Below are 21,038 nucleotides of genomic sequence, written 5' to 3'. Positions count from 1 at the left end.
TTGTTACTGATACACTGAGTGACCTTGAATAAATGGGTTATTGGTGGGATTATTACTTCAGCCCATATCTTTGGAGTCTAAAATGCCAGGTATTCCTTGGGCCAGCTTTTTTAACTGAGGAAGGTGTTAACATCTTTTTTTTTTCCTGACAGATTTGTTTGGGCACTATGCAGATCCTTGAGGTGTGTGCACTTGGGTCAATGTGTGTGAAAACATTTTATGTTTGACATGAACAAGGGGAGGTATTGCTAAAAATGAACATTGGGCTTTTTACTCTCTTCCTGTGCTCATTCTTCATTTCTTTGCGTTGCTGTTAGAGCTGTTCAGCAGCGTTAGATTTTTCATTCCAATAAGTGAAGGGTGCCACACTTGAGGTGGGATAAATGCTGCTTGGTTCCCATAACCAGTGTAGCTGGGGGTGTGTATTGGTAGGCTTCCTTTGACGTCAGCAGCATGGTCTGCAGAGGAATGGGAAATACTCACTAGATTGCTGTCTTGGAGGAACCTGTGGCCAAACCATGCGGGAATGATTGCCACAGCCTCCTTGCTGCAGCATGAGTAATGCGACCACGTGCGAGTCAAGGCTGTTCTGACAGCACCCAGAGATAGAAGGAAATGTGTGGGATGGAAGTGGAAAAGGATTAAAAGGGTTTAGTACATTTGTAGACAAAAAGGAGTGGAGGTAGGAAAGCCTGAAAAGAGGGAAATGAAAGAGGTATTCTACCCGTAGACCCCCAGTTAAGCCTGAGATATGGGGAGAGGTTGGTGGTTGGTTAGTATGCCTGGGCTGCCATTTTCAGCCTATCTACCTCAAATGCTGCTCTTTAATACAATACCCCTATACCTTTTGGGTTAATTCTAGTGCTCAACCTTGCAACAGGGGTTGATTAAAAAAAAAAAAAGAAAAAAAAAAGTCATTAAAAGAGAAAGAAGTTGGGGAGGGAGGTGAGGAGGAGGCACAAAGTGCCTGTCGGTATGTTGGGTGCAGGATGAGGGCACTTTGGGCGGGTGCTGGCTGCAGGGTGTGTGCAGAGGAACTGCCAGCAATGCGGGAAATGGGGAGAGGTCCATGCGGAGCTGCCCTGCTGCTGGGGATGCAGGACTGCTGCTGGAGGATGAGCACGAGAGCTGTGACTGCCTGCAGTGGAGGCCTGGCTCTGTACTGGAGGTGCAGCTCTCGCTTGTCTGGCTCAGTGGAGCCCAGGATGAGATGAAGGAAGCAGCTGTGCTGGCAGCCAGAGAGAAGTCTGTGGCGAGTCCTCGCTGGCTGCCTTGCTTCCAGCTGGGTAGATCTTTCCAAATGCTGTGTAACAGCTGGTGTCTGTGAAGAATGGCCAGGGACCTCTGTGTTTTCCTTTCTGCTTTGTCTAGGCATACGAGCTGGTAATGCAGAATGTCTCCTTGGTGAGCCAGGGGTCTGCTGTGCGCTCTCACAGCAGGGGAGACCCCAACATGGGGGTCTGTGCTTTGCTGAAACCTGGCAAGGGGAAAGGGACAGCAAAGCAGGCATTGGCTCTTCTCCCTCCCCAGCCAGGGAGCTGAGGGACTGCCAAGGGCAGCGCAGCAGTGAGAAGAAAGGCAGCGTTCATGGGGCTGTGTGGCTGTGAGCTGCCGGGCTGTGAGCCAGGCACGTCGGCACCTGATGGGCCAGCTCGAGGAAACTGTGCCCCATCCCCTTCTCCAGCTGAGCCCAAGGCTATTCCAGAGGAGCTGTTCCTGCAGATAGCAGGGTCTCTCCTACCCTAATGCCCTGCTTTTTCAGACCCAGCCTTTCACAGTGTAGGGCAACCTTTTCCAGGCACTCGCCACCTGTGCTGCTGGCCCGCAGTGTCCCCCAGCTGCTACTGGTGTGCAGAACAGCCTCAGGGCTCAGCTCTTTCCCGCTGCAGCTGTGCAGCCCTGCCAAAGCGCTCTGACTCTGTGCTGAGGCTGCACAGATGGTTCCCAGCAAGAGACGCAGGTCTGAGGCAATCCCTCAGGCTTGGGCTGTCCTTGCCTCCCACAGCAAATCCCCACCCCTTCCCCAGGCAGGCCGGAATGCCTGGCTGCTTTGACCTGAAGCTGACGGACAGAAGAGCCCTTGTGCAGCACTTTTGGGGAGGTGCCTGGTACCCTCCCCACTGAACATGTCTGGCAGCAGCCTGCCTTGTGCTTCAGCAGTGCTTCAGGCTCGCCCTTCTCCAAGCACAACCTGCCCTGAGCCCTAGGAGAAACAGGTGAGACGGTCCAGGCGCTGCTCCCTGGGGGTGGGAATGTGGGAATGTCCCTCTGGGAGATGCTGCTCTCAGCCTCTGTAGCTATGGCCTGGGGTTGTCTGCCTGTGGGCCCCAAGAACTGCTCTGGAGCACGGGGGTCTGAGATGTGGCTGGGGTGCAGCACGGTTTTGGGGGCCTTGGTAGCTGGTGACTTGGAATTGTAATGTTTTCGACATTGTGGGGATGTTGGGCTGCTATGAGATCCGTGTGATTTGGTGGTGGGCTGCAGGAGGAGCCTCTCTCCCACCCTGAGCACTGGCACCACAAAACCCAGCCCAGCCCTCCCTGAAGCCTGTGTCAAGGCAAGCATCTGAAGAGAGAGAGAGCTGCTCTGCAGGGGGGCTGTGCAGCCCTCCCTCCCAGGCACACGGGAAGGATGGTCCCCTCTGCCCACCTCCCCTGCCCCAGGCAAGAGCAGAAACGCTGCATACAGTCGGGATGCTTTATGCCACACCTCAGCCCCTTCTGCGATGGCAGCACAGAGTGCCCATGCCCTGTGTCCAGGCATGTGGTGCAATGCTGGCACTGCCCCAGGCATGGAACAGCCCTTCCCATCAACATAGCAGAGGCTGCTGTACAGCTGCCACCAGCCCACTTGCTCCCGGGACGTTTTTAGGGCTGCCTGTGCTGATGAGCTCTGCAACCGGACCGTGGGGTGCCTTTCTCAGCCCTCCACAGGGTGCAGCTTTGTGGGGAGCAGTGTGGGTATTGGGCGAGGATGCTTGGGGGCCGTGGATGTGCTGCCTGCCACAGCATAGCCTGCTTGGCCCTGAGCCTGCTGGCAACAGCCACTGTGCAGGAGCTGGCTGGAGCCCATGGGGAGCACACGAAGCTGGGAGACAGGAGGGAAACCTAGAAGGCACGTAATTATTCATTTATTTATATTTTGCATGTGTACTGTATATATCATATATACATGTATGTGAAAGACACGTGGTTTGAATATAGTTTCTAAGGCAGAGCTGCCCTTAGGGAAGCAATAAGTAAGCAATATGTAACTAAGTGGGCTGCGAAAGCAGTACTGAATGTGTGCTGAGGTCTTCTTTCTCCCTCTGGACTCTGGCAAACTTACTGCTTTTAAGAGATCATATTGGTGAACCCCCTCCACACTGCACCAGCTCTTGAACTTGAGGAGGTTTCCCAGCTTGTAGAGGATGGAGATAGCAGAGGAGGAATAAGATAGGCAATCCCAGTTACATGTACAGACTGGGAGAAGAACTTATTCAGAGCAGCCCTGAAAAGAAGGACTTTGGTGTCCCAGTGGGTGAAAAGCTTTTCAGTAGGTGAGTCTCTGGCACAGATTGCTGAGACAATCTTTGGACACCCCACCCCTGGAGGTGTTTGAAGTGGTTAGATGGGGCCATGGACAGCCTTATCTAGCACCTGTTTTAGTGGCCGGCAACCCTGCACGTGATGGATGGATTGGATCTAGATGGTCTTTGAGATTCCTTTCAACAGAAGCCATTCTATGATTAACTTTATGATTCAGTTTGTCAGGTATCAGGGGAGTGACTGGAGATAAGATGGCCTTCAGGTAGCAGAGTAAAGGGAAGAGATCACTGCATGGCTCCGTCACCTTGAGTCTTCTGCAGAACTTTCTTACAACAGTGCGGTCAATTTCAGAAGTACAGTTTGCAGGATGAGAAACGCAGCGTCCTTGAACCAAGGAGCTGATGTCCAATGTAACAGCAGCAGGCAAATCAAGCTGTGTCATGCCAGGTTCTAGCAACACATGTGCAAGGAGGTTGGGCAAGCTGTCCTTGGCTGAGCTGCTCCTTGCAGCTGCAGGGACCCCCACAGTCTCTGCCCACCATGCTAAAACCTGCATAGGTTCTCCCTGCAAGCTAAGGGGAGGTGAGGACAACAGTGGTACCAGGTCGGGAAGATAAGGGGTGGTGGGAACAGGCTGTGGTATGGGGAGGGGTAGAAGATGCTGCTTAGTTGCCTTATTTCCGGACCTTAAGTACCTGTTTCAAGGTGGTGGTGCTCTTTAAGCTTTTTGTGCCTGTTCTGAAGGTAATGAAACCTGAATCTGTAAATCCTTGGCTCATCTCTCACCTAGCCACGGTGCTGCAATGCAAACCTAAGCTCTAGCCACGTGTGGGAGAGCTCACTTTCTTTCTGGCTTTCTTCCTTCTATTTTTCTCTCCCTCCCTCCCCTGCTTTCCAGCAGATCCTCCATCCTGCAGCACAGACCATCCTTGCCATTCCCCAGCACCTTCCTTTGCAGCCAGGGCAGTGAGCGTGCCATGGATGATAGCATTCCATCAGCATTTGGGTCAGCCACAAATGCAAGCCTTCACCTTGCCATCTCTATAATTGATTTTAAAAACTATTAAATGGCACTCGACCAAGCAACAGTCGCTGGGGGTCTACATCTGTTCCCAGCTGTTGATGTCTCCCCATTAAATCTTGGCATGCAGACAGACCTCTAAGCATAGTTGTTAATGCACGTAGTTAATCTAAACTGAGCCTTATTAATTCTTTATAATACATATTTTTAATTAAAATCCTACATCATTGTTGACTGCTGTAGGAAAGCCCAAGTGTGCTGCACGGATGCTCCGGTTCCTGACCTTTCCTAGGGCCAGAAGTTTCGCTCACAGAGTCTGTTCTATCATCTGTGTTTCTTCCCTCCCAGGGTACAATACATTGTGTCTCTGCACATTGCTTCAGCTCTTCAGAATACCCTGGCCTCCCTGTTGCTGAGTATTTGTTCAAAAATTAACACGTCTTTCAATGAGAGCCTCAACGCTGCTATTCTTAGAATGCTAGAAGGGCAGAAATGCAAAGTCCTGTTCCCAGACTGAGCGTGCTGCTCACCGAAGGGCAGAGACCACACTTAAGAATGATGCACAACAACTGTGTGAGGTGAAACAAGTTTGGCCAGAGTGCCAAAGACAAAATATGAGTGAGTTACAGCCCACAGTTTGTTCCCCCAGTCTGTGCATCAGCAGAGGTAATCCCCCTCTGGCTATTAGTGGAAATAGATTTTAGCTGTGGTATTTGATGAATAACAATATATTGTATTAAGTGGTATCTAGTCTGATGTGATGGCGTGAAATTTGGGGGGAAGGATTGTGTGGACACTGGGTGATATCCTGCCCAATGGCAGTGCCTCAGAGGAGCTGGTGGGGTTGATGCAAGGTGGGTGTACGGCATCCACAGGTCATCTTCCTGCTGCAGTGGCCACGTCTGTGTCTTCTCTCCTCACTCGTGGGGGTGGTGCTGTGGGGCATGTGGGTGGACACAGGCTCCATGCCAGGGCTTAGTGACTCAATCACAAGTGGGTTTTTGTGGATCAAGATGAGCCATAGTTTTTGCCCTTTCCTTTGGTCAGTTTTGTTGGAAAAACTCCAGAGCATTCCAGAAAGCAGTGTGGAATATTATTGAATTGAATTGGGCTTAATTATTCCCCTGCTGTCCATCGCCTAGCAACGTCCAGCTTGACATCTGCCTGCAATGAAATGTGTAAGCTAAGTGGGAACACGCTCAGACTAAAGCCCTACTACTCAAACCAGATCACTCCACTGATCGTTGCTGTAATTCATCTCGCAGCTCTTAGGCAGCAGCCGGATACCCGATTTCCATAAACACACAGCACTCTCCTCCCTGGCTTTTTCCTGGCAGGGAAACTGCCTGATGTCGTGCTGGGCTCCTTCCAACATGCTGACACCTGATAGTATGGTGTAGGGTTTCCAAGTGACAAACCTGGGCACCGTGGCAAGCCCCAGCCTTGTCACTATCTGCCTCGGTACAACAGGTCTCTGCTTATCTGGCTTCTTACCGACACCGGGTCAGCTGCTGTGCTCGCTGAGCATGCAAGCAGTCAACTCACAGTGCTTAGGCAAGATCTGAACATGTCCAGAGTAGATACAGAGTGGAGAACTTGCTCTACCCAGCTGGAAGGCTGTCGAGGTGAGTAAAGGGGCAAGCAAGATGGAAGTGCTCGTGCTGCCTGAGCCTGCTGGGGTGGAGGCAGCTGCCTCGGCTGGGGGAGCACAAGTGGGGTCTGAGCATCCTAAGGAGCCAGGGGCTGGTGTGTGAGGCAAGGGGCTGAGCTGCAGCATGGGGTGCTCGGATGCAGATCTGGCCCCTCTCCATCCCCATTGGTGCCAACGATACCTGTGCGTTAGCATGGATGTGTTCAGCTTCTGCATCGTGCAGTGAGCATCTGAAGATCCCAGCAGGATTCCTAGAGGGGAACGTAGGTGGATCAGTGAGCCCAGCTACGATGATGCAGCACCTGCAATAGCCTGGCACGGCTTCATTTAGCTGAACACAAAGGTGAGGTTTCAGCTGTGCCTCAGAGGCTGTGTGACAACCCGGCTCCCCGTGGGCTGTGTATGTGCTCCGCTCCTCACCCCGTGAGGAGGGGCTCAGGCAGGGCTCAGCCTGCACTGCCACGATGTGTGCCTGGCACCTGGGCTTGCAACGCCACCACCCTGCCAGCAGTCCTATCCACAACGCCTTAAATTCACGCGGCTCTTGACGTTTCCCATGTTAGCAGTGAATCACGCAGGATGGAAACGGGAAATCATTGGGTTTATTTGCCGCTTTGAAAACACATTTGTCATCGTGATATCTTACTGGGGCCTCCGGCAAGGCCGAGGGCGGCAGCGAGCCGGGCAGCGCAGCGCCGTGCTCACGGGGCAGGCGGAGGCTGCAATCGTGTGGAAGCGACGCTGACCGCGCAGCGCGAGTCACGCTTTGCTGCACGTCCGGCACGGCGAGGCTGCGCGATGCGATCAGGCGCGCGGGGGTCTGAGGATATTCTGGAATTGGAGAACCGCAGCGCGGTGCGCGGCTGCTAAACGGGACCGCGGAGCAGGGCGGGGTGCAGCGCGGCAGCGTTTTAACGCGGCGGGTCGGGCCGCGAAGGAAGATGCGGCGCGGCGCCCGGAGCGCCGATTGGCGGAGCGCCGTGCGGAGATCCGCTTCGCGCGGGGGAGACAGCGGGGTCCGCGCACGCGCGCCACCGCCCTGCCGCAGCGCCCCTCCAGCGGCGACCCCCCGCCGCCCGCCCACCGTCGGCTCGCGGGCGCCTCCCGCGATTGGCTGCGGGCGCGGCCCCCCGCGCCTCCCCATTGGCTGGCGGCGGCCGCTATGCGGGCGGGTTGGCGGCGCGGGGGCCCGCCCCGGCGCTCCATTGGCGGCCGCGGTGCCCCTCAGCTCCGCGGTGGCGGCGGCCGGTCCCGCTGCGCCGCGCCCGGCATGGCGGCTCTCGCAGCCCCGAGCCCGGGGGTCGCGGCCGGCGGCCGAACGCCCAGGGCCGGCGGCGGCGGCCGGGTGAGGAGGGGCGGCGGGAGTCCGGCGTGGGCGGGGGGGATGAGGAGGAGGCCTCGCGCGGGCCCGATTCGGAGACCCGACGTAGGGCGCGGTGGACCGGGAGAGCGTGTCTGCGAGCGTGCCCCTCCCTCACCCTGTCCTCCCTCCGCAGGTCGCGTAGCAGAGCGGCTCCGATGCGAAGATGGGACTGCTGGTGTTCATGCGCAACCTGCTGCTCGCCCTCTGCCTCTTCTTGGTGCTGGGCTTTCTGTACTACTCCGCCTGGAAGCTGCACCTCCTCCGCTGGGAGGACTCCAGTAAGTAAGGCGCCGTGCCGCCGCGCTGCCCCCCGCCCAGCCTGTGCCGCTGTCCCGGTGTCGGAGGGACGCGCCGAAGCCCGAGCAACGCGGTGTGCTTAAAGGATTGAGTTTGTCGTCGCGTGATGTTCCTTACGGCTTTGCTTTTAGTAGCAGGTACAAGAGCAGATTCGTGCTCTGTGTGTCTGGTATTACAGCTGTCAGTTCTTGGGACAGCCCGTTTTACTTTCTGATTCATAACTCCCAAAATAAAGAGTTAAGTGCTGAGGCTTTTGTTCCCCACTCTGTGCAGTTTTGCCACCCGCTCTGCATAGCCAATGTCAAAGCCAAGGTTTTTTTCCCTCTGGTGGATTTTGATTCCCTTCTCTGACCCGACACGGTGGCTATCGCCATCTCGCTTTGTCCTTCAGAAATCCTCATCTTCCATTTATCTGCCATGCTATTCTCTGCCAGCTATCTGTCATCTAAAACGATGTCTCTCATCCTTTTGAAGTCCAAAGAAACACTTGACCTCACTGAGTACAGTGTGAGGATTGTGCTGTGCAGCAGTGCCATGGGAGGCTTTGGTTGCAATGTGATATACATTGGGATTAGCTTTGATTGCTCAGTTACTGCTTTTATTATTGCTTGTGTTGCTTTCTTGTTTGCACATGAGACCATTGACTCAGAATGGCAAAAGCAGGGAACAGCTCTTCTCCTGCCCTGCACACAGCCAGGCTGGCCTTCTTTCAGGATGTTTCATACCCCTCCCTGCCCACTATTCCTTCCCGGATGAGGGCTGAGAAACACACAGAAGTGTTGTTTGAGTATCTGACAAAGCATCGGTCAAATTCCATCTTTGATGTGATGTGTTGGTGTGTGTGCTGCCGGAGGTTCCTGCTGCAGTGCCTGTTAAACTTGATCCTGTTTTCCCACCTCTGCACACCCCTTATGTTTTATTGTGTGCTCCAGAAGTTTAGTATGGTGACAGGTGATGGCTCAGAGATTCTGTCCGCACTGATGCGGTGACTTTAATGTGAGAACTGCTGCAGTGACTTGTGCTAGAATGGGTATAAAAAGACAATTTATAGGAGGAGACGGAAGTCTTTCTGGATGAAAGTTGTTTGTTTTTTTTTTTCAGGTGTGTGCCGCAGAGTGAGGTTCATTGCTTCACTGCTGTTCTATAAACCAGCACTTTGTCAGTGATACGTAGAAAATCCTTCCCGAATGGAAATAGGAACAGAAAATAGTTAAAAGAACAGTTCTGCTGACTTACAGTGCCTTCTGTCCTTTGCTTCTCTCATAGCGTCAGAAATCGTGTTGAGACTTCCCAAAAACAAACAGTCAAAGATGAAAACCAAACAGAACCCAAGGCAAAGAAACAACAGAAACATGCACCGAAAAGCCCTTCAGGCCACAGCCTCAGAATGAACTTTGTTAAACGTGGAGGAGGAGCTGTGTGCTTAAGTGCTGTGTGCCAGGCTGCCGTGGTGGGGTCTGAATTCCTTCAGGTTCCGCCTGTTTGGATGTGTGGCTGCAGCTGTGTGTGTGACTTGTTGTTATAAGCCAAGTCACTTTCCTGGGGCTTTGGTGGTAATTTTGCCTTGTCATACAGTGTTGCAAATCTGTAGGCAAAGGTGGGTTGCTAGAAACAGAACGCTTCTACCAGAGGTGAGGAGGGGTTGTATCTCCTTAGAGCAGCATGTGCTGAGTGCTCTGGCAGTTTGCAGGTGATCTGTTAGGGGTACATCTGCTTTTCTCCACTTTTCTGTTTGAAATGTGTTCTTCAGTTGATCCTGGAAGTTGCAGTACTTGCATTAAGCATCTTCAACAGGTGCAAAGCAGTGATGTTGGTCTGAGAAGTTTGCTTACCTGATCTTCGTAGTTGTCACAATTAATATGTTCTGCACCACAGTTCCTTTTCTTCAAGAAACTTTTGTGGATCGCGTCTTAGATATTTGCTGAAGCTCTTTGAAATTTTTGCATTAGCAGCAGCCAAATGTAAGAAGGAAATGTTTCTGTATGATTGCTTTTCAAAGCAGCCTTCCCTTGGTCTGTGGAGTTTTGTATGTATCAAAAACATTTTATTTATCCTGTAATTATGCACGTGAGGAACACATGGAGACTTAAAATCCTGTGTTGGGAACCTTGATGTGAAGGGTTAATACTAAGCTGCTGTAAATAAGCGTTTGGGAGTTAACAAATGACAGAATTGAGGTTGCTCTTTTAGCCATGATGAGGCCTCCTTGAGCTGATGGGATGTGATATGATGTATAAAGTTGCAGTTATGTTTCCTTTTTTCTAAGGGGACCTTGCCTAATCAGCACACAGGACAGGTGCTGCTTGATAGCTGCTGTGCTTTAATTTCCCAGTAATTCAAGCTGTGACCTTGTGCATTTCTTTATGACTGATACAACAATGATGCCCTAATGAGTAAAACTAAGTTAGCGGTTTTAATTTTCAGGTGTTGAATAATCTCAGAGTATTGATTTTATGTCATTAAATTCTTTTTTTTTTTCTCATGACCAGTGTCCTTATTGGGTGTAACAGTGACTCCCTAGCTGCAGCGATCACATTCACCTTCTCTCTGCCCTGTTCCTTGTGCTGGTGGAAGTACAAAACTAAGCTGATCTTGACAGCTGATGCCTCAGAATCTCTTCAGAGCCTGGTTTTAATGAACTACTATCAAATGAGAATTGCATTTGTCGTAGAGTACAGGGAAAAGCGATCCATCTGCTGCTTTGCTGCTTGTCTGGTTTGTCCCTGTAATGCTTTAGGAAATGCTTGTATGGAGCTGTAATGCATGGGTTTGAATGGTAACTGTAAGAGAAGTAGTCACGCTAAGGCTTTGTTTGTATATTTAGCTGCTGGAATAAAGGAATAGTTAAAGTGTGCTGGTTGCTGCTGCCTGACACCTCCGTGAAGGGAGGCTTTGCATCTGAAAGGATGGCCGTGGGTGTTTCTTGTACCTTCTCCACTGAACTTCAGATCTGTCTACTTTGAGTGCTGCCTCGCTGGGTTTTGAGAGATTGCTCTCCTTGTGGTGTGACATTACGCTGTTCTGAAGTACAAAGGGGAGTAGAAAATAATTAATTCCCTAAGGCTTATCTTTCCTGTAACAGGAATAGATTGAATTCAGCTAATGTGAGCTAATTAAGGTTGAATTAAGTTCAGCTGCATCTGCCATTGAAGATGAACTTCCTGTGACTGCTGCTGCTCTTTCTCCTTGCAGGAAGGGTCACGCTGGGCTGTTCTTCCCCAAGCCTTTCTTTTGTTGTGTTTGTTACTTTTTCTTTTCACTTCTGCTGCTTTGCTCTGGTGGCAGTGATGAAAGAGAAACATTTCCCTTGCTTGTTCTTCCCAGGCAGGCAATAATGACAAAAGCCACTGCCCTCTGATTAAAGGTGTTGAGTCACATGGAAGTGTGCTAACACGTGGGATTGATGACAGTGTTGTGGACACAGGCAAAGAAGTTTGGTACTGGGGTTGGTTGTCCTGTGCATTTCAGAAGGACCTTGCAGCAACTCTGTTGGTTGTGTGTGATGCCAGGGGAATCCTACCCAATAACAGGAGTGATAGGAGCAGGACTGGGAGGTGTGAGACATGCACCACAGCCGCTTCCCTTCCTCTCTCCTGTCCTTCTTACTACCCAGGGGTGTTTGGCTCCGAAAGGAAGGAGGGTGATAGCAGTGCAATGGAGAAGAATGCCGTGCATGGGAAGTGCCTCAGCACCCCTGGATAGTGGGATGGGAGATGGATTCTTGCTGTCAGTGCCTTGGGATTTGCTTTATCTGCTTGGAGGAGTGTGCGTTTGTACCCATAACTGTGAAGGACAGAGTAGACTTGCATCAATGTTTAATACTGGTATTTGTTACTTAACCCACTATATGTAGAGCTGATTTTGCAACTTAAAAATGAAAATGATCAAAGGCAGGAGTGATTCCTTTAAAAAAAATATCCTGCCTATGGAAATCTTGGACTCATTCCCCTGAGGCTGCATTTTTACTTATTTATTTATTTATTGGCCTCTCAAAGTACTGAAATATGCTTGGGGCAGGGAGCACGATGCAGATTTTCTCTTCTCTGTTGTATTTGTATCTACATCAGCTTTGAATTAATTGAAGAGTACACACCCTACTTTAGGCACTGCAGTCGAAACTGAAGTTGGTACAGTTTGTAACTGTAGACTGGGAGCTTTCAGTTTGGTTGTGGCTTTTGAAACATCCCCAGGTATTTTGTGTCAGTGTCTATGTAACAAAACCAAGTTGCTTCTCTATCATCTGTTGCTCGGTGTTGTTTCCAACTCTAATTTTGGAAAGTGAGCTGAAGACGTAAAGCTCTGAGGTTTTCTGAAGGTATTTCAGGACCCTTATTTTTTTTTTTTTTTTTTTTTTTTTTTTTTAAATGTCTGTTTCTATGGGAACTGAGGAGACATAAACAGACGAAACTGACTCACTTCTGGTTGCAGGTTTTTCTTCTGCTTGCATTTCCATGGAGACCAGGCTCAGCAAGTAAGGTTAAATTAATAAAAAGCAATCAAACCTGTATATGTGACTTTTCTCCTTTAAAATGAAATGGTATTTTTGTCAATTCTTGTGCAGAGAGCTGAAATGTGTGAAAGAAATTGATCTTTTTAGGAGGGTTTGGAATGCACATGCTCTTTCTCATCTCACTGTACATGTGATGGTATGCAATGTGGGTACAACTGTTGTAGCTTGAGTTACAGGCATTGCTGCCTGTCCTGTGTAAGGGAACTGGTCCCGCATGCTCTGACACCTGACCTCTTTCCTTTCTGTTCTTTAAGGGCAAGTGAAAAGGCGTTCAGCTGGTGTGTGAGCAGCCACAGAGACAAACTCGTGCCCTTTGGGGTGTGCAATAGCTTTGTGCTCAGACCTTTGGCTATGGGATTACTGCACTGCTCACCTCTGCCAGAAGAGGGAAATGCAGAGTGCTCCTACAAAAATAGCATTTCAGGGCCAACTCAGCTTGGCGCTGAGAGCATAAATCTCTGATGAGAGTGGCTGGAACTAAGCTGGCTGGATTTATGGTTAGGTGCAAGAGAGAGCATATTTTCTAGCATAGAATTACAGAGCACTGGTGTCCATATTGTGAGGGGTGACAGACTGATGGTGATCTGATTTCAGTTGTTCTCTATCTGTGGCCTTAGCTGTAGGGGTGTGTTTGCTTCCTTACAGTAGATCTTGTTGTTGCTCTGTCGGTTGAAAAACCTGATGGTTGTTAACCTTGTGGGCATTAGGTTTGTGGCATTTTTTGTTTTTTTTTTAAGCTTTTAGACAGTATTTTGCAATTGTTTGAGCTTTCTGCAACAGCTGCTTTAAGGCCTGTTTCATTTGCTCAGCTCTTCTGTAGTCTGTGCTAGTGCTGTGCTTCACCAGAACTGGTAACGAGTGGTTGGAAAGCTCTCGTAATTCGATCCAGCTACAGATTTAAGGAACTTCTTTGCTGCTGTTCAGATGCTTTAGGGATTGATGTATCACAATGATAACATTCTGGAATAAGAGTTCAAAACAGGAAGTAATATTATCGTGGCAGCAGTGAATGTTAGAAACAAAAGTGTAAAAATAGATGTTGAGACAAGTTGCCAGTAGAATACCTTAACTTTTCTAAGAAATCTCCTATTGGACTGAAACGTGTTCAGACTGAAATTGGAAACCTCTGAGCATTGCTCTGCTGGCTGGTTCTCTTATCTGGGCAGAACACTGGAAAATAGATTTAATACTCGGAAATTGCTGTCGGTGTTCAGGTTACTCTGTCCTCCCTGTTAAGTTGCCAGAACAGGGAGCACAGCTGAGCTTGAATTCCCAAAGCTCAGGAAGCACAGCTGTGGTGGTATCTCTGTGTGACTGCAGGTGGATGCTCCCAGTGCCCTCTGGTGAAACACCCAACAGTGCCCAGCCACGCTGTCCTGGGCTCCTTGCTGCTTGTCTGTAACATTGCTGGACAGAACTGCTGGGGCAATTCCTGAGACTTCAGGAGTGCAGGGGCAGGTGTGGGAAGGGCAGCACAGCACCACGAGCCCCCACAGGCTGAGCAGTGGCATCGCTGTGCTCGTACTCAGGCTTGTAAGGGGCTGCACTCGGTGTCAGCCAGGAGCTGAAGTTGCACCCTGATAATTCTCTAGAGGTCAAAGTCAGCAAGTGCCCATATTCTGTGAGGCACAGTGCAGTGAAAGCTCTTCACCTCTCAGCAAATGCTCTGCAGCTGGGTGCTTTCAGAGGTGAAAGGACTCATTCATCCCAGCTGCCTGCCAGCCCCTTGGTGCCGGGTTCAGCTGGAACAGTGCCTCCCTGTGAAGGCCACATCAGCTGCGCTGCTGAGCTGCTCCTGCCTTTCCTGCATCTCCTCTCTGCTTATCCCAGTGACGTGCAGATCGCTGCCGTGGCTGTTGAACCCTAAGGTATTACTGGTCTCACTGGGAGCTCCACCACAGTGCTCGTTTGGTAGACTAGATCTCTGTGCCCTGTAACAGGGGTGGGCTGGCACTGAGCTTCCTTCGTGCTCATCTGGATTCTGCTTCATGTTGCATCTGCTGATGTTACTGGTGCAATAGCTTCCTGCACAAAAGGGTTCATAGTGGATTGTCTGGAGCGGGACGAGCTGTTCCTGCTGTGGTCTTCCGTCCGTCATGGCCTCAGTACTGATCCTGACTGTATCTGCAGCAGTTAGGCAAGTTTTGGAAAAGCAGTTTTTCCTCCATTGTTGCCTTTCACCAAGGTGCTTTTGTTCCTGTACAGGTCATTCTTCTCACGTGAACTGCTTGTGTCATCACAGCCTCAGGCTGAGGCAATGAACCGGGCAGACCTGGGCACGGCTGGCAAGGGCAGCCCAGCCAGACCGTGTTTGGTTCTTAGTATTGTGAATGACCATACCCTGGACAGTCCAGGCACCTGCATCTGAGAGTATGAATTTAGCTATTCTTTTTCTGTTCCAAAAATGACAAACCAGAATGTTTGCATTTTTGGGAGCTTAAAGGCAAGCAGCATAAATGCTTTTAACTTTTTTTTTTTCCAGATGATGCTGGGGTCACTCCTACTTTAATTTACTCCTGTTACAGTGTGTCCTTTTGTTCTTTTAGCTATCTTCCTGTTGCTTTCCAGTATTAGGAATGCTGATTGAACCTAAGGTCCATCTGAGCTGAGTCAGTATCCCCTTAAGTCCTGGAACCAACAGAGTTAACATGATGTAGCTATGGAATGCTTTATTAGGAGTGAAAACACAATGGCTTGGAAATCAGTTCATGTTGAATTTCTCAGGCAGGTAAGTAGCTGATGGCTGCCTACATACTAAGGCTAAGCAGGATGTGATTGGCACATTAATGTTGTATTAGTGCAGTTGCATTATTTTTTTTCTTAATCTTGGTCAGAAGTGAATCAAATTCTTCACAGCAGTAATACTACAAAAGTATTGCTGTTCAATTGTGATTGTGTCTGGAGATCCAAATCAAAAAGATGCACTGAGGCACATTGCTTAGGATGAAGGGCAGTAGCCTAAATAGACTTGACTCAAGAAGGCTGAGGAAGCAGAGGCACGGGGAGGTGAAATTATTCCATGTCACACAGCAAGCTCAAGGGCACAGCTATGAATAGAATAAAGGTCTCCAGGCTCCTGATCCAGCATCCATTTAGCCAAAGGAGGCTTGTTTCCCTGTAATGCACATCCTGCTTCTGCTAGGTGCAGAACAGTAATATGCTGAAGTCTCTGGCTCAGGGCTGAGATTTCTGCTGATATTTGTAAAAGCACAGCAGTGTTTCCAAGTGCAGTGTCAGTGACACAGCTGGTGAGGGGATGGTTTGCAGGGGCAGTGTTGGTGGCTGGGTGTGAGCCCTGTAATTAGGGGATGATGCAGCTGGTTTTACTTGCTGGTGAGATGTGCGAGTGCCTGATCAGCTGTGAGTGCTGCTGTAGGGTTATTCAGCCTTCAGGTGCACCACATCAAAGGCACCACACTTGCTGCTTTCTAGCTGCATTAATCTGCCTTCTTTTTAAATGGGAAAGTGTAATTTTTGCTCTCCATACTCAAACATGAGACTTGGGAAATAATGGAGCTGTTCGGGCGGCTTCAAGCATAGCAGTCACTGGTGCTGTAGGTATAATTAGAAATCTAATTACTGTGAATTTAGTTGCTAAGACTTTTCTGCCTTCTGAGGCTTGTCCCACACATTTCTGTCACGTTCTAAATAGAGCATCTGTGCTTCCCCATTGTGCTGCTGGGAAATTAGTAACGCTGCTTTTGATTAGCACCGTTGCTGCAGTCTCTGCTTAGAAGTGCCTTATCTGAGCATTGGAAAAGCTTTTATTATTTTAAAATGTGCTTAATTACAACATTAATTTCTATGCATTTCAGAGCCCTTGTGTTCAGGTCCGGTGCTTTATTAGAAGCAGAAGCATGCGTTAATGCAGTGTAAAGATTGCAAATTGAATTGTTGTTAAAGAGCTGCTAATTCTGAAGGGATTCTCTGTATTTATTTCATATTTGGGGTGATTCAGATGTGGCATGAATACTTCCAAAGCCTTCAAAACAGGGGTTTGCACCTTGAGAAACAGGCTCTATTGGTGCTTAGAAGAGCTACAGCACAATGTAACATTGCTTCTCCTTGCTGCAACAAACTAATTTTGTTTTATTATAGTTTTACAATTACAGTGCATTGTATCTGTGAGGAGAGACCTCGTGGCCTGTGAACAGGTGGAGTTTCTTGGGGCAGTGACTCAAATGCTTCGCTAATTGAGTCGAAAATAGCACAAAGGAGGATTGTTTTCTGCCCAGTCCCTCCCCAGGAGCTCGGGTTGACGTGCAGCGCTCAGCTCTGGTATCCCCATCTTTCTGCCCGTGTGAGCAGTTCCTTGGTCGGTGTTTTACACTTGTCTGTTCCAATAAGTGAGGATGTTTAAAAAGGCACATCGTGTCTCAGCTTCAGGAACATACAATACTGTGATCTTTGTCTGGGGAGCCTGATCACTGCTTTGATTTCTGATCTGATTTTTGTTGTTGGTAGGTGCTTCAATCTTCCAAAGACTAAATAATGTGATAGCAGAGGTAATACAGATTGAATTCAGGTTGTGTGGGACTGGAATGCCTTCTGCTGAGCCCGTGTTTAAGCAGGTCTTCCTCTGACTCATATTCAAGTATGCTGGAAAATTCATTCATGCCGTGGATGGGAACAGGAAACTGATGTGGTGAGAAGATGCAGGAGCTGCCTATCCCCTCCCACTCCAGCTCTTTAGCAAATGTCTCAATCTTTAGGAAATTCTCAGTCCGTGTCAGCACCACTTAGAAGGTGTGCAGTCGGGCTGGGGGCCGTGGGCTCTGCTATGTGCGATTGTGTCAGGGACCACTTGAGGGCAGCAGCTGTCTTCTGCTCGACCCTCTGGGACACCCTGTGCTGTCAGAAGCTGTTGCAGGTGGAGAAAATACGACTTCAAACAAAGAAAATTACAGCATTGTTCTTTTTTTCTGCAGTTACCAAGTGGCAGCTGGCCATCCCCTGGGTAAACTTCAGTAAATGCTACTTTAAAAACAAAGCAAACAAACAAAAAATCTTCTCTAGCATTATTTGTTCTCAGAGTAACTTCATTTGGAGACCAGATTAGTCAGCTCTTTATCCATTCAGGTTTTGAAAATCTGGAAGAGACCTCTTAGCCTCTCTGTACTGCCTTATCCAGTGCCTTGCTGTCTTGACTGTGAGCTGGTTTTTCCATACGTCTGGATTTATGTTCATTGCCTCTCTGCCCCACCATGCAATGCTTTGGGAACCAGGCTCTGTTCTCTTGATGACCTTCTTGCAGGTGCTGCAGGGCAGCTGTCTTGTCTTCCCAAAGCTTTGTCTTCTCCTAAGGCTAAGCAAAGCCTTCCTTTGTTGCACACGTCAGCATCCAGCGGGGTACTGTACAGTCATCTGCACACCCCCTTATTTGTCTGTAGGCCTCTCTAGAGATTATAGCTCTTCATAACTACAGGATGGGAAATGGTGTTGCTGTCACAAAGCACAATGGCCCTTTGCTTCTGAAGAGGCTCAGTCCAAAAGTGGCTGCTGTTAAGGGAGTGAGAACAGAGGGATGATCCAAAAACCAGACTTCAGACAACAAGCCCCCTCTCTGGGCAATCTGTTCCATGTGCATTTCCTTCCCAGTGAAACACTTTTCCTTAATGTCCGGTCTGACCCTCATGAGTTGGCCTAAGTGACCTTTAAAAGTCCCTTCCTGCTCAAAGGACTCTGTGTTTCTAAACTGTAACTTTTGGCCACTGTCACCTTCTTCCCCCAAAGGGCTCAGGGGATGAGGTGGGCATTGGGAGTGTTTTCCACGTGTCTGCTTTTATCCCTGCAAATGTAATTATATAGAAAGCAAAGTTCCAAAGGCCGTGTGAGAATACAGTATTCCAAGATAATCGAGGCTTTATCTTCAACTTCCAGAGCTCAATAGATGAGAAAGTTGGGGAGGAAAGGCAGTGGCAGTGCAACACTAGTAATTTAGTCTCCAAGTCCTTGGCAAGCAGCTATTTAGCAAGCTTGGACTAACAAAGAACTATTTGGAAGAAGGGCGGATATTGCAGACTGTTGTGTGATCAGCCGTCAAGGACTGGTGTGAATATGATGGCTGCAAGGAAAGCCTTGCATGTGATAACTGCTTCCCTCTGCAGAAGATAGTGCTGCTGGAAATAGCTGGGTCAGATGCTTACACTGCTGCATTGCGCTCCTTTCACTGCTGCCAGCTGTTCATGGCAGGCACGTCTGCATTGTGACAGACAGCATGGGGATGTTTGGTGTGCTGAAAGCAAGTTTGCTCTTCACTGATGTGACTGCAAGTTTGGGTTTGCAGCCTGCTCCAGGGAGAAAGATGGGCGATGGCAATGTATTGCATCCAAGAAAACGGGCGCCTTCAAGGCTTCTCTTCTAGACTTGTGTTTGTTTTTTTCCAATCCTTTTCAACATTTCTGTTGATTCTTCAATAGAATCCAACAGGTTGTTCAATAGACTCCAGTAGAACAAAATCCATCTTTCTCATCTTCTTTCTACATCCTTCCAGTTCCACAGTTCCAGTTCCAGGGTTCCCCATTTAGCACAGCTTTTATTCTCCAAATATTTTTGGGATAGTTTATTGCCTTTATTCATCTACTTTCTGAGTCCTTTTAGCCAACTGCTCATGACTGTCTTTGTTTGCAGTGACCTCACTGATAGGAGTGGTTGTCTCTTTTCCACAGCAGCTGCTTGTTGGCCTTCAAAGGTGGGATTTCTAAAGCGTGCAAGCTGATGAGCCGCACGAACGCCAAAATCTTCTTTAAGAGTTGAGAATGCAATATATTCCTCTTCTAAGCTGGTTTCTCTTAAAAGAACTTTTATCAGTTCCTCAGCATATGCTTTATAAAACATTTTAATTAAAATAAAAAAAATCCTTGTATTTCCTTTATCCGTATCCAATGGGAGCTATCAGGATGAATGTTTCCAGAAGGCTTCGTTTTGCACTGATTGCTGTGTGGTTCCCTTCCTACATCCTGTGCAGTGTGAAGCCTCGACTCTGGAATGTGTGCCTGCTCCCATAAAATGTTAGGGGGAACGTGGCTATATGCTATGGCGTATAAATCCCGTGCAGTTGCATGTTGGATGCTACATTCTTGGACAGGATTATGATCATATGCAGCTTTGTGTATATCAGAAGTTTCATTTAGAAGACAGGAGCAAATCCAAAACCATTGCTTTTAATCTCTCTCTTCTCCCATGATGCTTTCCAACCAATTTCCAGGCAATGATTTTGGATTTACTTAAAGGGCAGTCATACAACCGTGCAATATCCTGAGTTGGAAGGGACACACAACAGTTTTGAAAATGCTGAAGATTTCTGGATGAATGCAGGGCAGTTGTACCATGGAGAAGTTCAGTTGCTGTGATTGTAACCATCGTGGGACTTGGGCTGAATAGAAGAAGATGTGGCTTCTGCTACACAGCATTTATTGCTGCTCTGATGTTACATTGAAAATAGAGGTCTTGAGGAGCCAATCGGTTTAACTGATAACCCTTCAGTTATTTCAGTATTTCTGTTGTGTTTTCCTTTTCCTGGCTCTCCAGCTTGTAGCCCAGCTACTTTGCCTCACTGGCAGTAGGAACAGCCAGGAGTGAGAGCTAGAACTGCAAGGTGGTTTTCTTTCCTGTTGTATAACAATTCAGTTACCATCTCAGATACTTGAGTAAACATTTAACTTGTAAGCTAATTGTCCTGTTTTGTTTTTCACTTCCGCCAATATTTAATTTCCTGGTTATCTTATCTTAAACATTGCTACTGATGTTAGAAGCTGTGTGTTTCAACAATGGCCACTCAAAATATTTTCCTTTATAGGAAATTGTAGAAAATAGCCTTGGGAAGAGCTGCAGAAATTCTTTCTCCAGGCCTCTAGAAATAATATTTTTAACATAATTTCTTGCCAGCGTATGTCAGAAGTACTCTATAAAATGTGATTGAAACTTGGACAATCTATCTCAGTGCTTAATTATTCTTCCCTGTAGACTGATTTTTCCTGATGTCTGCCCTAAATCATTTTGACTGCAATCAAGTCAATGAAAAGCTCTTCTGCACATCCTTTTCCTCTTCTCAGCGTGTCTTTACATGTTCTAGGCTGGTAGTCTTCTCTTTTGTCTTGTTTTCTTAAATTTTCTAGACTCTGTCCGTCTCATTGCTTTTCTTCAGACACTGCGGTTTGTGAATATGTTTCTTGGAGTGTGGCACTGTGTTAGAATGTTGTTTTTGGAAGCTTTGTATGTTTGAGCGGAGCAAAATGTGGCTCGCAGTTTTAATCTTGTTCACGCTTTTCGGTGCAAATGCGTCGGGGTTTCAGTCTTGTGGTGCTGATTCAGGTAAATTTGTGATTCTCTGTAACTCATAAACACCACTATAGCCCACACTATGCCTATTTGCCAAGATTCAAATATTTGTGTGGTTGCCCTGTTGCTGTTGCCCTGGGTTGTATTCAAACGTGGTTCTGCTCTGATGGAAGGACACGAAACTGTTTTGATGTGTTTGGGAGGGAAAGCAAACATGCTAGCCCCAGGGTTATGGTTGGTAGTTATCACATTCCAAACAGAAGACAAATACAAGCTTTTCAGACAGGATTAATTCATAGGGTATGTTCTTGATATGTAATTTTAGCTGTCTAAGGTAAGATTAAGAGCTCTGATAAATTACCTCTCAGTAATGGCACAGAGTCCTTCCC

The 21,038-nt window shown here is 48.3% G+C and overlaps 1 protein-coding gene across 7 annotated transcripts in view; it reads left to right on the top strand.

Moving 5' to 3' along the window:
* Window positions 1–7,725: 7,725 nt before the first annotated feature.
* The window catches only part of ST3GAL3 (ST3 beta-galactoside alpha-2,3-sialyltransferase 3), a gene marked incomplete at both ends in the record, with an annotated part of 141,435 nt that continues 128,122 nt past the window's right edge, over window positions 7,726–21,038 (top strand). For all 7 annotated transcript variants that reach the window (XM_079535611.1, XM_079535610.1, XM_079535606.1 and 4 more), the window contains one exon: window positions 7,726–7,840. In XM_079535611.1, coding sequence (XP_079391737.1) covers window positions 7,726–7,840 — 115 coding nt within the window. The remainder of the gene's footprint in view (window positions 7,841–21,038) is intronic.

This window comes from Tetrao urogallus (assembly GCF_951394365.1).
Source record: "Tetrao urogallus genome assembly, chromosome: 5".
Lineage (NCBI taxonomy): Eukaryota > Metazoa > Chordata > Aves > Galliformes > Phasianidae > Tetrao > Tetrao urogallus.
Note: the sequence above shows the minus strand (reverse complement) of the source record. Positions and strands in the feature narration are given on the sequence as shown.